Here is an 18,920-nt window from a genome sequence, read left to right as displayed (position 1 = left end):
AGCATTTTTTGGCAAAAAAGTTTTTGGCCCCCCTCTAGAAAAAATCCTGGCGACGCCCATGCCCTTGACCTTGCTTGAATGCTGGGGTTACTAAGGTGTCCGTCCCCGTAGGTAATAAAGGCAGTAGAAAAACCCTTTATTTGCTTTGATTGGACAAGACTAGAGAAAGTTATCTTTTTGCTACTTTTTATGAATAGGTGAGTCTACCCTAGATTTAATAAGTCTTTTAATTTTTTCCAATCAATTTAAATTTTGAGAAAAATAATAGCCCCATGTGGCCAACAGTAAATTGGCCACATTTATGGGTCCAACTCCTATTATTAGGGAATAAATCCATACCTGGACATCACTTGACACCCTGTGCACAAACCGTATGAGACAGGTCTAAAAAATGGGTAAGCGTTTTCCGAGTAAAATGCTTCAATAATTTCCCTGCTAATTTTGACTTTTTTTGGACATTTTAATTTTTATCGCATTCTGATGATTGATAGGTAATTGCAGCGAAAAATTAGTGATGGCAATGTATGGAATTCTTTCCACATCAGAAAGAATGTTGCAACTGGTCGACGCTGTTAATTTTTTCTTCATATATCATCTCGACTCAATGAAGGTCAGTCATTGCACAAATGATGAAGACATGAATCTGGGACTGAGAAACATTTCCAATTTTGTTAGGAAATACTAACAAATACTAACAAATTTCTTGACTCTTGCCACTGAATTTGTACACAACTGCTGAAGTGGCATCAGGTTGCAACATTCTTTCCCTTTCCCCTATAAGTATAACCCAACATTACCATTATAACTATCTATAGAAAGACCCATCAAAAAAAGTTCAACGTGGTTTGAAGAGGGAAAAAATACCAAGGCCACACCCACCCCCCCCCCCCCCCCTTTATTCAGAGAGTCAGTGAAAAATAATGTTCTTAGATTTTTCTCATACATTCGGCCACAGTTCGTCTCCAAAAATTAAAAAGCACCAACAGTGCATTCACTGGACTTTTGTATTAATGTTTGTCCGCTAAACTGTTAGGTTTCAGGCTGAAAAAAAGAGGCACTTACTTGGACAAATGCGAGTCTTCGACTTCGACAACAATAACTTCCTCCATGAAATGCCCGCCATAAAACGAATGCGAAACACACCACGTGTGAGGCCTGTAGGCTGGCCGAAATTCCGTGGGGGCGCTCTACCTATTATCCAGGCTGGTCGCTTGACACAAATTCGCCAACACAATCGAATTGTTTAAGTGCTCTGCATAAGTATAGGGTGTGGTTACTGGAATTTGAGTTTTCTAGGGCTATTTTTTATGCAAATATTTTGGCTATTTCTCGTCGCTCATTGGTCTATTTCTGAAACTCAAAAATATGTGCAACTTTCGAGACTGTACACTCTTATTTCTACAAAAGGGAGAAAAGGACAATTAAGGCATGATTTATCTTCAGCTATTTCAAAATTCGTCCGTATACTAATGAGATTAGCTAGATTTTCTATCCTGTGAAAGTGCAAAGGGCTAATTCAAATTACCTAATCGTATTTTACTACTTTTGGTTAACTGTCAACCGCTGCATTGAATTTGTCCCATTTGATGTACAGTGCGCATTTAGGAGAATTTAATGTGAGCACAATTAATACACTGCAAAATGTTAATCATTTTCTCCATAAGATGTTCACAAACTAGCACCCATTGTTTCAAAACAAAAGATCTTTATCATGCTGCCACCATTTTAGCCATTTTCCCTGTATCCTATAACAGTACCCAATGATAACGTTTTTGTGCAAAAAGGAACCAGACTATTTTTTCATCCAGCCTCGCTTTGGTTACGTTGATTTGAATGGAACAAATGTGATGGCCGCAACATGATAATGGTCTATACTGGTGCCTAGCCATGCATTTGGGGGGTGGGGGGGGGGGGGGGGTAATACGTCGGTGAAGGGCAAAACCTAGTATTGAACACAATTCTCCACAGAAACAAAAACAAGCAAAACAACAGGATTTATGTGACAGTAAAGAAGGAATCGAGCATGGTTTATTGGAGTTTTAGTCCAGAATTTGACGAGATATCACAGTACATACCTTGCCATTATTAGAAACATATTCATGGAGTTTTCCAAACACAGTATTTTACATTGTTTACATGAAATGTGACAATTGAACTACGAAATTTCTGTGATCAAAATGATACAAACAAATTAAACCTTAGAAATAAAATGCTTACCATGATGCAGACAACTTGACCGATTTGATTTCTGACAAGAAGTTCTTTTCAGAGGGAAAATAATTTATTGTATACAAAGCGCAACAGGTTTTATTCATGCGCCATTTTTCTTGCGGATTTCTTACAATTTGAGTTTTTCTAAAAAAGGTCAACAAATTGTATTTCATTTATTTGAATTCCCAAAAATAGTTATTTTGGAAAGTTTTCTTCATTCCAACCCAGATAACCATGACCTGTATTCTGTAATTTCAAGGATTTCTTTATCAACAATTTGCATACATTTATTTTGCATCTCAAGCTTTTCAAATTTCCACCCTGCCAAAAATTAATTTTAAAAATCTACAAATACAAGCAAGGAACAGCCAATTAAAAAAAAATTGTTTAAACATCTCGCCATTCCACATCCAATGTACCTTTCATATTCAACCATTTTTCCAAATTTGGGCTTTGTCAGCAGTTTAGGCTCCATCTTTTCATAAATGATGGAGCCTGAAGTCGGAGATAAAGCCGGGTTTTGAAAACATTCATGCGTACCATTCAACACATAGTTCAAGGGACGTCACTGCAAGTTTCTATTAGAGTATCCAGCTATGTCAGGAACGATGCCCTCTACTGGCACAAAAGGGAAAACTACTTGAAGGTTAGGGCACTCCACATCGTCTCACCATATGCCCTCAATTTATTCCTGCGAGTAGGCAATACCGCCCTCAACAGTTCACGCATGGCTACAATAGCACAAAGGTTTACCTGAAAACTGTAGTATACTTTTGTATACCAACACGAGTACAATTGGCAGTTGCTTATTTTACTCACTAAGTTCTAGTCGCATCTACATCTTCAATTTTGAAAACTGCTCGAGTTCAGGTACCACTAACAGTACACTGTGAAGACATTTTATCAGGTTTTTTTTTTAAGTTACCTACTCAGAGCGAATCAAATGTCAAATAACCAGCTCTGAACACTTCTCACATCTGTTGAACATTAGCTTCAAGTAAAAACTATCAATCCGATGACCATCGAGGATAAAACAAACTGGATCAAGACCAAATGTAAATAAAAATAGAGAAAGGGGAGACAAAAAATTCAGTTTGTTAAAAACTACGGCAGAACTTACGGCGGAACCTTTAAAACAGCGGAGTGTACAATTCAAAGTTGATATCGGAGAGAGAGATTGGAGGGGTTTAAGATTGTTCTTCTTCTTGTTCCATTCCGTTCTGAGGTTCTACGTCTCCGTAACCCACATCGAGTTTCTCTTTCTTGATTTTGACACCGTACGCATCTGTTGCTGCCGATGAGTCTTCGTCTTCGTCGGCTGGGTAAGACACTAGGCCCATGTCGCCTTGGCCCTCCGCCACCTCTTCAATCTTGACTTTAACCTCTGGCTCCTCCCCGTCTCCGTAATCACCGCGATCGCGCTCGCGCTTACGGTCACGCCCACGATCCCTGTCACGATCACGGTCCCTATCGCGGTCACGGTCCCTGTCGCGGTCACGCCTGTCTCGGTCTCTGTCACGGTCACGGTCTCGTCTCCGTCGGTCGCGGTCTCGATCGCGATCGCGGTCTCGATCGCGTCCACGGTCACGGTCTCGATCACGATCTTTCTCTAGCACTTCCTGGAGATTCGGATCCGTATCCTTGTCGTCGATGACTTCCGCGCTTTCCCCGTCCACCTTCTCCACGTCACGTTCACCTTCACGCTCCCGCTCTCGCTCCCTGCGGCGTCTCTCACGGTCGCGGTCGCGGTCGCGGTCGCGATCGCGGTCGCGATCCCGATCGCGATCTCTGTCACGGTCTCGGTCCCTGTCACCCCGATCGCCTCGGTCACCCCGATCGCCTCGGTCGCGATCTCTACGCTCCCTTTCTCTATCTCGGTCTCGATCGCGACGGCGATCTCTATCTCTGTCGCGACTCCTGCTGCGGGGTCGCTCACGTCGGTCCATGTCACGATCTTCCTCATCTCTGTAATAAAAAGCCAAATACAAAGGATTGACACCAATTTTTTGACAACGATGCCCAAACACGAGGCCAAGAGCCACTCATGGCAAGGGCTTTAAACTAGACAGAACAGAAAGACATGAGAAGTCACAGTGACAGAACATACCTGGTCACATTTCTTTCGAATTGTACTTATCGTTGTTTAAAACTTCATTAAGAATAACCAGTGCAAGAAAAATTCCCAGGCTTAAAACTTAGTCTTTGGATCTTACCTCGCTGCGGCTGCCTGGGATGGTTCCTCACGTCCAGAATGACGGACATTCTGCTCTGGACCTCCACGTCTAGTACCACCCAAACCACCACCTGGAATGCCAAAATAAAACAACCAAACTAAACGACAACTGAAACACATTGTGACATTGTTGTTCACTTAAAACAAAAACCACATGTATATACAGTAAACTCCGGCTAAACCGACATCGTACAACTCGTCAAATCGCTCAAGTCGGCCGTCTGACTTAAGTCCCAATTGTCTGTAATGCATTTCCATTGAATTTTTAAGTCGGCTTTTATAAGTCGCCATTTCGCTCAAGTCGTCGTGTTACTCTCGGTCCCCTTTCCATAAAAAGCATTACAAAATCCTTTGTGTAAGTCGGCATTCAACAAATCACGCATTGGCATCGACTTCCTGTACTGGGGTTGGCAAAGTGTCAAGTGAAAAGTGGTTTCGCACGACCTGTGATCACTGCATGCATCGGTGTCGAAAAAGGGTGTCCTACTGCATACATCGCATATGCATCATGAGCATATCAATACCAGTACCCCCTCTAGGCTGTACGCATGCGCTCTGTCCATTTTGGGGGTTGTCTTATTGAATGACTAGTGCTGCAGTCAATGCGTGCGTGGTATATACCGGACCACGCATGCATTTAATTTGTTACTGTGCACGTACAAATGTATCGTGGTCTCCACTATCAATACCCCAAACGTGATGATACAATTCGAGGATTAGTGTGCTGGATTCAACTCAAGCATTCAGGAGATAATCCAGGGTAAATCCAAGCCAATAAGTGCAATGAATTATGTGTGCAAAAGACCATTCATGTAAGTCGGCAAAAACAGCAGATATACGTCGTCACAAAAGATATACGTCGTCACATTTGATATACGTCGTCACAAATTCTTGGGTCCCTAGAGTGCCGGTTTGGCCGGAGTTTACTGTATGTTCTTATGGGTAGTTGGAACTTGGAACCATATTTTTTTGTTCCCTTATAGGAACAGGAACTGTAACTACACAATCGCCGATTGATGGAATGGCAGGAAGAGTCAACTGCGGTATTTGGATCAATAGTGAGAAATCAAACGTTACTGACCCAGTCTGCGTGACAGCCATCCTTTGACGGTTCCCTCCCTCATAACGTCCACCAACACTCTCCGCCCATCGATCTTCTTCCCGTCGGCATACTTGTAAGCACCTACGGGGAAAAAACGAAACGAAAGACGTGACAGCACGGGGAATGCATTCGACACACCGTCGTGAACAAGTGCAGGATGCATGCAAAATACAGCCACATGTACACAACATCACCTGGAAGGTCAGAGGTCATGAGAGGTCAATCTGATGTCAAAGGTCGACAACCTGCAGATACGGTGTTGCCCTTGTACAAAGAAAGGGTTAAGAAGATGCTCTGGAAGTTTCCTGGTTGTGCATACGAGCTATTATACTTACGTTAGTCGGGAGGAATGGTTTGGTTAATAAATCCATCTTAAAGACATATAGGATCATTTGCATTTGTCGTAATTTCATGATATGAACCCATTTAAGGGCTATTAATTTGTAGCAGGCATCGTTCCACTGAGCTGTTCAATATTTTGAGCTGGAAAAAGACAAAATTGATGCTGGAAAAACACGGGAAAAAAGCATTCCTTTTTCAACCGTCAAGGTGCAATTTGTGGAATATGTCGTGCATAGAACTCATAGGTCACAGGGAGTTCTCAGCGATGGTTAGGTCCTAACCATCATTAAAACTGACATACAATCCTTCTATTCTTGAGAAGGACACCATACCAGGCTCCCAGGATGTTTCATGCTATTTTTTTAAAATAATTTTGTTTGCAGTTTTGTTTTTGAGTATTTGCAAATGATCCTATATGCCTTTAAGGCTGGCTCATACTGCACAGGAATGCGAGAGTAAATTTGACGTTTGAAGGTGAAATCTGCCGGAACCAAAAACTTCGTATTCTCCCGGAACAAATACTTGTACCTGCGGTGTTTGCATTCACTTTCACATGAAGTATGAACCAGGTATTATTCTCCATTTTTAAGCTGTTGAACCTTCATGCATAAGCGTTCTTTATCTAGATGCAAAATGTTTGATAAGTCTACAAGTTTCAATGGGCCACTTTTCTGTTTTACTTGCTGCACGAGTCTTTGTGCATGTAGTTACAGCTTCTGAAGTACGGAGCAGCAATCACGACACCCATTATGAAATATCCTTTATAAATACCGGATTGGTTCAAGATATGTCTTGATAAACTTATTGTGCATATTACATAACAGCCAGGGACACTTCTAGATATTTTGGGTCAATCAGGGGTGTGAGTGACCACTGATAAAAAGAGCTGAAAACACCTGAAAAAGGTGTAAAAAAGCTGAACTTTGGAAATCTCCTATACTTTTGTACACAGCAAGTGAAAGAAAAAAAGATGAAATCAGCTTTAAAGCTGAGATTTCATACCCCTGGTCAATATAAAATAAAGTATTTTTTTTGTTTTGATATGGAGATATTTTGACACATTGTAGGAGTACACACAGGTAACAGGAATTAGGTTTTTTTGGGGGGGGCCGAATCATAAGTCCGACACCTCATAGGTCCGACGCCTTATAAGTTCGAAATTTCGGATTTATGAGGCGTTGGACTTATGAGGCATAAAATTTATTTATTCCGCCTCATAGGTCCGACGCCTCGTAAGTCCAACGCCTCATAAGTCCAACACCTCATAAGTCCGACGTCGGAAAAAAACGAGGCGTTTAATTTGTCGGACCCACGAGGCATCGGAGCTATGAGGCGTCGGACTTATAAGGCGTCGGACTTTTGAGACGTCGGACCTATGAGGCGTCGGACTTATGGGCCTTTATTTGGTTAGGGGATGCGATTTTGTCGGACTTATGAAGCGTCGGACCTATGAGGCGTCCGACTTATGAGCGGACCTCTTTTTTTACAACAAAAAATGTGCACATGTGGTGTGTATTGAGTGATCTGTTTCTTGTCAAAGAGCAAGTTTGGGCGAGGACCATTAGTCGAGTAGTGGCTGATTTGTGACGTAACTTATGCCTGCGCACTGGTTGCAACGTGCGAACACCTCTTGTCAAACAATAGTCAAAAGTCCTGGCTCCCCGTAGTGCTTTATAATGCGCGCAGCTATTGGTAACCAGTGATGCAACTGTGCCCTGTGGTCCGGTTTTAAGTTACTCTTTCAGTGCCAAAGTCGTACATGTACGAGGTATATTTGTTAGTTCGAAGTGCCAACCTCATACATGTACGAGGTAATGTTTGTACTTAAAATCGCCAAGCCTCGTACATGTACGAGGTAGAGTAAGCATGTTATCACAAGGGGGCGCTCTCGCTCTTTCTAATAATATCATTTTCAGTCAGGTACGACCTGTATTTATTTGTTTCATTCAAGTTCTTGCGACAGGGCGCAGCACTGACACTCGGATTTTCTGCAAAAAGTGCGGAATTCCCCTGTGTGCAGGACAGTGTTTCAGGGTGTGTCACTATGTACGTGACTACTATTGACTTTCAAATATACCAAGGATATACCAGAGAGCAACAACAACAAATTTAGTGAGTAAAACTTATTTACTTTTTTTTTTAGAGAATTTTGAACAATTAACAAAAACGCTCGAAGTTGGGCACTTGAGGGTTAAACTTTTCAAATTTCGCGGGCACTGAAAGAGTTAACTATAGTGCGTGCCCAAACTTGCTCTAATATTGGAGGCACTTTTAATATGGGGATTGCTTTTGATCAAATTAACTTCACTTTGCTAACAGACAGAGGGTCTGATCCACTGAGTTATACTGGGCTTACCGACCCACTACGGAATACAGAAATTACATTAAACATGTTAAACCTTCAGATAATCTTGTCAACTCAAATAGATACACGAAAGTACCTGCGACGATCCTTTGAAACTTACATTACTCAACCACAGACAACTTTTTTATCGACAGCAGCACGGTCACAGTCTCCCCGATGCAGAACCAAAAAAATAAGGGCTTACCAACCCAGAAACACCCAGAAATATTTGACAAACTACAGTGATCACAGTTGATATTGGACCAAAATGGGCTTACCAACCCATTGTCGAGTTTTAATAAAAAATTTGACGACAAAACAAATTTCAGTAAAATCGACCAGACAACCACACTTACGAAGAACAGACATCGCTCTGCAACTTCCCACATTCCATCTTGTAACAATGGGCTTACCTAACCCATACGACACTCGTCACTTCAACTAGACAACATTGAACTCAAATTCTAATTTCATGTAGTATACATGAGCACCAGACTAATTTCAGACAGCATGCATTGTTGTACGCATGTCACTTACAGTGAAGACGTCACAGAAAAGCAGAGAAGTTGAGATTACCGGGAAATGTCGTCACTCACAAAAATCTACCACATCTTCCTTCAAACCAGCGTGGGCTTACCAACCCATGAATTCAACAACTTGAACAAACAAATCTTTCCCTAACACTATATGGGCTTACCGACCCATAGATAAAAAAAATCCCCCCCCCCCCAAAAGTTAACTATACTAAGATAAGCTTTTTCCTACAATTCGTTGTCAATCTATGAAATCCCTATTTTTGAAATACCGATTTGAATTTGGCATGCAAGTTTAAAAAAAAAAGGTTACTGCAGTGATGAACAGTAATTTAATGGTTCGAAAAGTTCGAAAGTTATTTTGAATATCAAAAATCTTGACTAATAACATATTTCGAATTATTCATAAAAACTAACAAATTGGGACTGAAGCTCAATCGTAAGTAATTGTTAGTTTCAAAAAATTTCCACCCAACAAAATCCCCCCTTTTTTTTCTTTATCATAAAAGACCTAAAAAAAGGGACAAAATTCTACACAACTTGACCAATAATGTTACCTGTGACCTTACCCAGCCTTGCCAAAACACAGCGCACACTGCCAAGCCTTCGCGTTGGGAACAAGGTTGGAGCCCCACTCCAGGGTATGAGGTTGTGACCCAGGTCAACTTACCCGGAACATGACACATACCAGGGTCCAATCAAGTTTTGAGAAACTTTTCATTTTTAGATCGTTTTTATGAAAATAAATTCTCTAACATTTTTCTTTTTCAACATTTTTTTCTCTTAAAGGAAGGAGTAAATCAAGAATGTTGTTTGGCTTTTGACTTTTTGGAAATTTTAATTTCATTGTATTCATTTTTTTTAAATCACTACAAAAGGGGATCTATATAAATTATTTGAGCTTGGACGATTGTGTTTTAATGTAGGTAGGTTACTTTTAACTCCAGACAAAAACAAAAGGATCAATTTCATTTTTGTTAAGAAGGAGAACAAACTGTTCGGTTAAGAAAAAATCATGAATTGGACACCTGGTATGGCCTGCACTATTTCTCGTTTAGGTAAAATTTATTATTTTTCATCTAAATTGGGTCTGTTTTTTTTTTTATTTTCATGCTTGCTTGTGGTATTGAAGCCACAAAAACTTGAAACTTCTGTATTCCATGATAACATGTTCCAGTTACATTATAGACAAAGGAATTCTTTCCGTAATAAAATTATCTGAAAATTATCTGAGTTTGCTATGAACTTTTGTGCAGGTATGATTTTCAAATTGTTCATATATGTGTTAATTTAAAACGGGATGGACTGGTATATATAACTTGGTGCAAAATTGTAAATCTTATGTCAAACTCGGGACAATATTGAGGAATCTATTTTAATAACATCCCACATGCTGATGAATTTGGAGGGACAAAAAAAGGTTGAGTTTTCATGTCATCTAGATTTAATTTGTGACCCCTTTAAAAAAATACTTCCATTTTTTTTCACAACATGCCGAAGGGCAAAAATCAATATTGAATTTACATCACCCGACGCAAATTCCATCGTATGAACTATTCTTTTTTTTTATTACAGGCTTTTGCAATTGAATGAGAATCATTTGGGCGAAAGACTTTTTGAGGGACCCCACATTACTGCCAAAGATTTGAAGGGCCATCTTTCTGTGTTTGCGGAGCGTTTGGTGTGTGTGTGTACCGCTTACCATGTGATACAAACCAATTCCGTGAATTACAGAGTAATGAATAGCCAGGCAGCTAGGCTGAGGCTTATTGGTCATGCCAGGCCCACTATCAGGGGAAGAGTGTCAGCGCACTATGCGTGGCTGTATTGAAAGGTGATAAAAGAAATATAAACTGGTCAATAGGTGTTCTATAGGTCGAGACTAGTACAGACAAGACTAGCAACCTACAAATGCGCTCGGTTCAACTGAGCGCAACTGCATTAACACTTACTGATACTGGCAGTGGTTACATTATGAGTTAGCATGTTATAGACTTAGCGCATATGAAGTGCGCCCTCAACGATAAAAATGAAAAACGTAACTATTGATGAAGGGCACTTGAGCACCATGCTCCGACGCGTTTTTCCCACCTCTTGCGCAGAGATACTATAGGGTTGAAATATAATCACTCCGTAAGTTGGGCGCGCATGCAATGTGTCGTTTCACTGGCTTTTACATGACGGAGTCCATACTATATCATCTGTTCTTGTGTCCTGCGTTCGAATCCCACCCAGGTCAAAAGGGATATATGTTCCTAAACAGATCGGGTTGGGTTTTAAGCAAAAAACATATATTCATACATAGTCTACGATTCTGTACCCCTAAATTTGCCAGTGAGAACTTCACTTCTGTTGGAAGAACAAGGCAATAGTATAATTTCACAGAACCCCCCCCCCCCAACCTATTTATACAAAAGGCATGTGGAATTACAACTTTACAAAATCAACTGTTTCTTATGAAAGGAACTTAAACACAAAGATACAAACCTGGTCCTACTTACCACAGCAACACAATACCCCATGTACAACAACATCAAAGGCAAATGTTACAGACATGTACTGTACTAAACTGTAGGCTTGGGAGACTCTAATTTGGAATCGATTCCGATTCCATCCGGGAGTCACGATTCTGTTTGAAATCAACTCCAAATTTCCCCGACAAAAGGAGAAAAAACCTTGATAAAATCCACTAATGATTTATTCGTGAATCACTAACACGAGGTAATTAAGAGGTATAATCTCACACACCACCTAAAATTTGCTCTATTCACAGTTTTTACAGAAGAAACAGATCAGCCTGATCTGTTACCCGTCAAATGCATTTTAAAGCTTTATAGAATCCGTTTCTTCCCAAAATTGTCCTTTCATTGAACTCATTTTGGAGTCAGCCCATCTTCACATTTGTTGGGCGCTACCTGGTATCGACTCTCAAGGAACTAAAATTAGGCTAATACAGATAATCAATTCCTCAAAAAAAGGGGAGTCATGATTCCGATTCGGAGTTGGGAATCGATTCTGGTGCAGATTCGCCCAAGCCTACTAAACTGTAATAATTTGTAAACTCCTCTTATTGGTAGGCTTAACATTTTACACAGTAACAACTGTGTAATATTGCAGTACTACATGTACGTGTAGACGTACATGTAGCTCACTGGAAACTTTCTTTCATGTTACTTAACTATGTACGGTATTTTTTTCCCCCATTATGAGTACAATTGCTTTGCTTTTAAATATACCACAATGTACTTGGGAAAAAAAAACAGAGCAAAAAAGTAGGGCCTATAGTAAAAGGATTGACTTTAGATGGCAGCACAACATTTTTGAAAGGTGGAACACAAGACAATTTTAAGTGCAGTAAGCCAAAGTTAGGATAAATAATGAGGGCATTGTTAGTTTTCTTTTTTTCTTTTTAGAAGCTATTCAAATGCCATCCACTATCTAACCCCCCCCCCCCACACTAAACTTAGTTCAATTCGGGCGATTCACAATGCAGTGCGCCACCAAGAGTTTGCCATGGAGAGTCAACTTTTCAAGTTTACGGTCGACAAAACGCGGTGCATTTGAATGAGTGTCAGTAGACAACTTGAGCTAATTTTGTTATAGATTGGGGCATAGTGTTCTGCCGGCTCATAAAAAACACCATATTGATAAAAGGGAAAAAAGGGCGAACATATATTCGAATCATACGCTTACGAAACTACTGACCGGAAAAAACAAACAATTTTAAATGTCCCGCGCTGCGAATTTGTAGACCATCTCCCACAATGCACTGGGAAAAATGAACTCTCCGTGGCAAACTCTTGGTGGCGCACTGAATTGTAAATCGTTCGAATTGATGGTGCCTGTCATACCACACGTGACGTGACCATAACTACCGTAGATATACTAGACATACAATTAGGGACACTGAAGTCTTAGTAAAATCCTTTTGACCGTATAACATATAAGTACTCATTTGAAGACAGTTGTGTTTTCTACATTGCACGCCCATGTTATTATTTCTTCTTTGCAACATGCAGTTGCTGCGTTGGTAAATAACTTCATCACGTAGTTCACGCTGATAACACAACCTTAAATCCTCTATCAGGAAATAGTGGGTAGCTTAATTCAATTTTATCACATCATTGCGTAAACTTTAAATTTTTTTATTGAATGTCACATGGACGAGATAATGTTACACCACAATTGTTAACGAGATGCCATAACCCCAATTCCGATAGCATTTTCACCTAGAATCTTCCCCAATCCACCGAAATCCACCATATTCTTATATGGTGAACTTTTCCTATATTTGTGAGGCGTTCCAGTAAAATATGACGGAACTGGGCACAGGCCGTAATGGAAAAAATGCTTAAATGGGGTGAATTTTTCAATTGTCAGATTTCTCGATAAATTGTTAATCTTTCATGTCTACTGCACATATTTTCTAACGAAACAATATAAAAATCGCAGAATGAAATTTTTTTCTACGGAAAAACAATTGGCATCTTTCATTTTCTCGACTACAAAACTCAAAAACTCTTAAGGTCTTTTTCGCAGTATTTTACTGTTTGACATGTCGACAAATGCAAACTTTAAACAGCGTTAACTTGACAACGGAATGTCCAATTGAAGTGCAACAAACAGTATTGTGAGGAGAATTTCATTCTTTTTCCTAATAACCACAATCCCATTTCGACCTCTGCCTAGTTCTGTGTCTTTTTGCTAGAACGCCTCACATTTTTTGGAGCTTTTTAGTAAGGGGCCATCTCATGGAACAGACAGATAATATAATTTGTGTACTTTTTAACTTTCAACATGTCCAAGAGGGACATCAAGTCCCATGGAAATATAGAATGGTTGGTTCTTCCTTCCTCAGTCCTACAAAATCCTACCAAATCCTACAAAAACTCCTGTTGGATCAGGGATGGTTTGTGTTACATCATTCACATCTGGTACAAATATGATATCAAGTTGAGATGTCGGAGAAAACTTCGGTGATTTGTTTGTACTTACTGTGCATGTCTCTCTCGTGCTCGTACTCGATGAAGGCATAACCGCGAGGCTTACCGGACTTCTTGTCGTGAACCAAGTGAATCTGGGAAGAAACAAGTCAAGATGTCATCTTCAATGTCATCACCTCTGGTAAAAAAACCAGCTATTTTTGATTAACCACCTTCTGATGAAAATGATGGTATGATCAAACAAAATTACCGACACTGGGGAAAATGAACTCTCTGTGGCCAACTCTTGGTGGCGCACTGCATTGTGAATCGCCCGAGGCCAAGTTCGCGCAATGACTTATAGTTGACCAATGGTTAACCAGAGTTCGACTAACGCTTGCCCGAACTGTCTAGTCGACGGTGGTTGACTACGCTAGTCGACTATTTGGAACCAGCCTACTGGGGCTGGTTGCATCGCTGGTAACCAATAGCCGCGCGCATTCATAACGCTAGCAGAGAGCCAGGATCCAGAAGTTTTGCTATGACATTTTGACCAGCGTTTGACTAGAGACGTTCGCATGTTGCTATCAGTGCGCAGGCGTAAGGTACTTCACAAATCAACCACTAGTCAACTTATGGTCCTTGCCCGAACTTGGCCCATATTGGAACGAATGTCTTGACCAAGTCGTACCGTCGACCGCACCAGATGCGATTGACAATACGAGGGGGCAAATTTTACTGTTCCTGGCGTTTACTGCAGGGAGTGGCATGGACTACCGAAACCCTGTGAAAAAGCCAGGTTGTTGTATTAAACTTATCTACTTTGTTCAACACCCGCTGCGGGAGCTGTCTTCATTTAACCCTAACCGCCCTGAATCCTCCAAAATCCTTTTTGCAAATTGGAGGAATTTGCAGGATTGAGGTTACATGGCACAAGTGCATTGCTGATTGCGGAGGACGCACTGTGTCAAGGTCTTGGGCCGGACCTTTGGTTGTTTATGCTCAGCCTAGCATAAATTTAGTCCTTGAGTATGCTTGAAATCATCCTCACTGCTCCAGGATGTCACTGCCTCTGCCTCAGCCTATTGACAGTCATAGCCGGAGGATTTTACAGGATTCAGGCAGTGGTCACCTCTCCACGGACCATATTCAAAAAAATAATGGAGGAATTTGCAGGATTGAGGCTATATGCTATTCTTCCATGAGGCCAATTGGAGGATTTTGCAGGATTGAGGCTACATCCTAGCAAAAAGGCCTAGGGAGTTAGGGTTTAACTCTCCTAGTGAGAAGTCAACATTCAGGACAATATGTAAAACCCTTTAAAACCCTGCAGGTCAGTTTTAGGTGAAGGGATATGAAGTGTTAAGTAACCGTGTCACACAGAGAGTCACTGCACACAAAACAGCACTGTGGAGAGCAGTGAAGCGTGACTGAATCTGCCTGCTTGCCCTGAGCTTAACCACACGAAAGAACTGAGCAGGGATTTGAAGTGTTATCCATACTCCACAGAAGATCACCTCCAAGGAATTTGAAGTGTGGGTGCTAACTCTATGGGCAAAAGAAGCTTTGCAAAACTAAACTAACTTTATAGCCAGAAAAAACAATATCAATGTGACATTTTAATAAGTGGCCCCAGTTCTAGATTTTATGTTAATTATCTGGAGTTCGCCCTTCATTTAAATTGTTTTTAGCAGTGATTAGTGTCTGATATTCCAATATCTTTAGTCATAAATGAAAAAAGAACATGCACATACCATTTTGATGGAACCGTAGGACTCAAACTCACGTCGAAGCTTCGATTCTGAGGAGTCGTAATTCTGAAAGAACAAATAAATAATACATACATAGGATCATTAATTGCATTTATCCCAAAAGCAGCCTAGCAAATTATCATCCAAAAAACTTATTTGGATTAAAGATCGTTCTGCTACTAAACACGCCGTGAAATTATTTCATCTGACTTTAATAGAAAGAGAAAACATATTGTCAAAGAGAAAAACTTAATGTGGCTAACGTTTAAAACCTGGCACTGGGTGATGGCAAAGATATTTGGAAGTTTAAGTTTGACACAAAGTAAAAGTATACGGTTTTGCAGCTAATTTTCCAACATTCTTCAGACTTCAGAGTTGGGTGAAAGCATTTCCACAAAATGAATTTTTCCAGAAGTGAAATTTTATATTTATGGTTGATTTAATCAGATCTCTCTGAAAGTTTTTAAGTTTTGGAGTGGTGGTATAACTAACAACTCGTGTCGCATTAAAACTTTAACCACTCTGTAAAAAAATGTCCACTCACTGAACACTGAGGATAATTTGCGTAGTCAGTTTTTTCATCAACTTACAATTCTGGCGACAAATAACGTCTTGAAAGGATCTCCGATGCCTCCAGCACTTGGCTCCCCTGTAAAGCACCAAGAACAACCATCACATATAACATTGAGAGAAACACTTGTATCTCCTTATGCGCCTATCAATTGTTTCCCCCACCCCTCCCGTCCTGGGCTGCCCCACCCAAGACGTGGGGATTGGAAACATTTGATAGGTGCATTACGTTTTCACACCGGGGACAACTATGCCCAGTTTACAGTCTAGCAGCTGGGCCCCTTTATATGGCTACGGCACACAGCATCGAAGGCATTTAAGCAGTGTCTGAATTGGACCTTTTTTGGTAAAGCTTACTGAAACGATGGGTATTTTTGCCATTTTTAGCTCAGAAATGTTATGTTTCGGTTACTTTTCACTGAGTGTAGTGGTTTTCTTTTCAATACCGACCACTTTTTGCCCAGGAAAAGTGACCTGGCATATAATTGTTGAAAAACATACTTGGTTGAAAGATAGTAAGTGGACTAAACTCCCTGTGAAATTAATCTTTCTGGCAAACTGTCATTTTGAAGTAATCAAGGAAAGAAGGCCTTTCCAACGGTACGTCTTTAAGACGCACCGTAGGACAATTTAAATTAGTAGTTCGTTTTGTTATTCGGCGCAGCGCGCGCAAGCATTGGCACGACGCACAGGCGCGCGGTTGCTATAATTCGTCGGATCAGTGCGCGACATCGCGTATAGCTGCAATGCAAAACAATTCAAAACATGATTCAGCAACTTTTGATTTGAAATTGAGATCTTAGAATGCTGTTTCTCTCGGAATATACAGCTGAAGCTGAGCTGAAACTTCATCAGGTTAGTTGTTCAGTATCCTTCATTAGATTTGGAACACTTTTGTGGCTTCAAACGAACAAAATGCACATATTACAAATGATGGACTATATCTTTAAACAGTAAGAGAAAGTTGTACATATGGGCATTGCCCAAAGGTCACACTACACAGGAACACGCTGTTGTGATTTCGTAGGCTAGCATTTCAATCATTTCTTCACACGCTGCACTCGATTTTGTGTTATTTTTTTAATGAAAGTCGTTATAGATAATATGGACACCATTAGATGTTTCAATACACTCTGTAACAAGGCATTATTCACTGATATTAGTGAATAATTCCAGGGAACGATTGAGGATACGAAATGGCCGATCGCACAGACTCGTGTTTACGCCCAACTAGGTTCCTTTAGCCATAGTCTCATTAAAATATTCCCAAGTCAAAAGCCCAAGGGCATACAGAGGCAAGATTTGACAACTTCAGTTTTGACCTTCGTCTCGGTAAAATCATTAAAATTTAGTAAATGCGCCAATCAAATGTTTCCCCCACCCCTCCCCCCCTCCCTGGGCTGCCCCACCCAAGACATGGGGATTGTCACTTTTGAAGTGACAAAATCCCCACCCCTCGGGCAAAACTTAAGTGACAATCCCCGACCATGCCCCGACTTACATACGTGGGGCGCACTAGTGATTGCCTTTCCATGTAGTACGCCAATGTTAACAATGTCATTTGAGTTACCAAAATCCCTACCCCGGGGCATGAAAAACGTGACCAAATCCCGACATCGGACCTGGGGGGGGAGGGGGGACATTTGATAGGCGCATAAGTGTCGTTCAACCACGACAATCATGACAGTACTGATAGGCATTTCTGCTTCTACTTACAGGTAGTGATTTCATCTTCCAGTTTCGCTCGGTGACTTTCATTTTTCTCTTTTCTCTTCCTTTCCTTCTTTTCTTCTTTCGTTTCCACTCTTGTTGGAGGAGGAGTGTCTTTAGGATCCTGGTAAGAAAACACACAAACTCAAAGTGATCAGTTGTGTTTTAAAATGGAAAAAAAAAATTGCTTCCAGCAATGCACTTTTCAGGCAAAAGAGGTTTTTTCTTAGTTTTAGGAAATTTGTTTGCAACCTGACGCCACTTCAGCGGTTGTGTACAAAGTCTATGGAGAGTCAAGAATTTTTAAAAAAAAATAAAAGTATTTCCCAACAAAATTGGAAATGTTTCTCAATCTCAGTCCCTGATTCACGTCTTATCATCATTTTTTGCAATGAATGACCTTCATTGATATAGGTCTATGTGAAGAAAAAAGTGGCGTCAAGTTGCAACATTTTCTATAGTTTTCCAAACAACACGACCCTGCATGCCCTACGTTACGTCATGTACGTTAACACTTTAAATTCCTTTAAATGCTAGCTGCACAAAAATTAAATTCACTTCAACTCAAAAAAATTAATTTGATAGGTGCATCACTTAACAAAAACTAAAGAGGGGCCCGTAGCCATCAATCATCTTTCCCTTCTTCACACCTTTTTTGAAAGTATTTTAATTGAATTGCGAATCCAAATTCTAAAAAATGAGGGGAAAATTTGTGACTGTTTAATGTGAGGTTTGTTGAGTTCCATATTCATGATATTCTTCTAAAGTAACAATTGCACAATTCTGCACGCTGTACCTACCTCAAAAATGCGAACAAACTCGGCCATTCCGGAGTATCCTTCATCTCGCTTTTCGTGTCGCAGCTTGTCCGTGGGCGGCATGTACCGAAGCGGGTCACGCGGCGCAAACAACGCCAGCAAGTTCGGCGGCAAATACTGCGTCATTTTCGCCCAATTTACTCACTCAAAATCCAGTAAAAAAAGCTCTCAAATGAATCAACGTTGTTCTTTAAATTGGGATTCACCGTAAAATTGACATTGTTGGCGGAAGTATGGAGCAAATCCAGGCTAAAAGCGAAGTGGAAATGTCCGTGAATTTTTCTTTCTCTTCGTAGTAAAATCTGCAAACATGGCGTGTTTTCCTCGTACGTTTGGCACGAACGCGTTAGGTTAGGAACATGCACAATATTTTCGCATTGTCAC

General features: G+C 40.6%; 1 protein-coding gene across 1 annotated transcript; it reads right to left on the bottom strand.

Annotated features, from left to right (window-relative positions):
• Positions 1–1,994: 1,994 nt before the first annotated feature.
• On the bottom strand, positions 1,995–18,884 carry LOC119730252 (U1 small nuclear ribonucleoprotein 70 kDa-like). The gene is made up of 8 exons (XM_038203059.1): positions 18,519–18,884; positions 17,725–17,842; positions 16,029–16,087; positions 15,442–15,504; positions 13,761–13,842; positions 5,526–5,627; positions 4,425–4,515; positions 1,995–4,176 (listed from the first exon to the last, which is right to left on the bottom strand). Exons 1-8 carry the CDS (start codon positions 18,660–18,662, stop codon positions 3,399–3,401), a joined length of 1,437 nt encoding a protein of 478 aa, XP_038058987.1. The 5' UTR covers positions 18,663–18,884; the 3' UTR covers positions 1,995–3,398.
• Between the last annotated feature and the right edge of the window lie 36 nt (positions 18,885–18,920).

Source organism: Patiria miniata, unplaced genomic scaffold (assembly GCF_015706575.1).
Source record: "Patiria miniata isolate m_02_andy unplaced genomic scaffold, ASM1570657v1 HiC_scaffold_22, whole genome shotgun sequence".
NCBI classification, from domain to species: domain Eukaryota; kingdom Metazoa; phylum Echinodermata; class Asteroidea; order Valvatida; family Asterinidae; genus Patiria; species Patiria miniata.
This window is presented reverse-complemented; position numbering and strand designations above follow the sequence as displayed.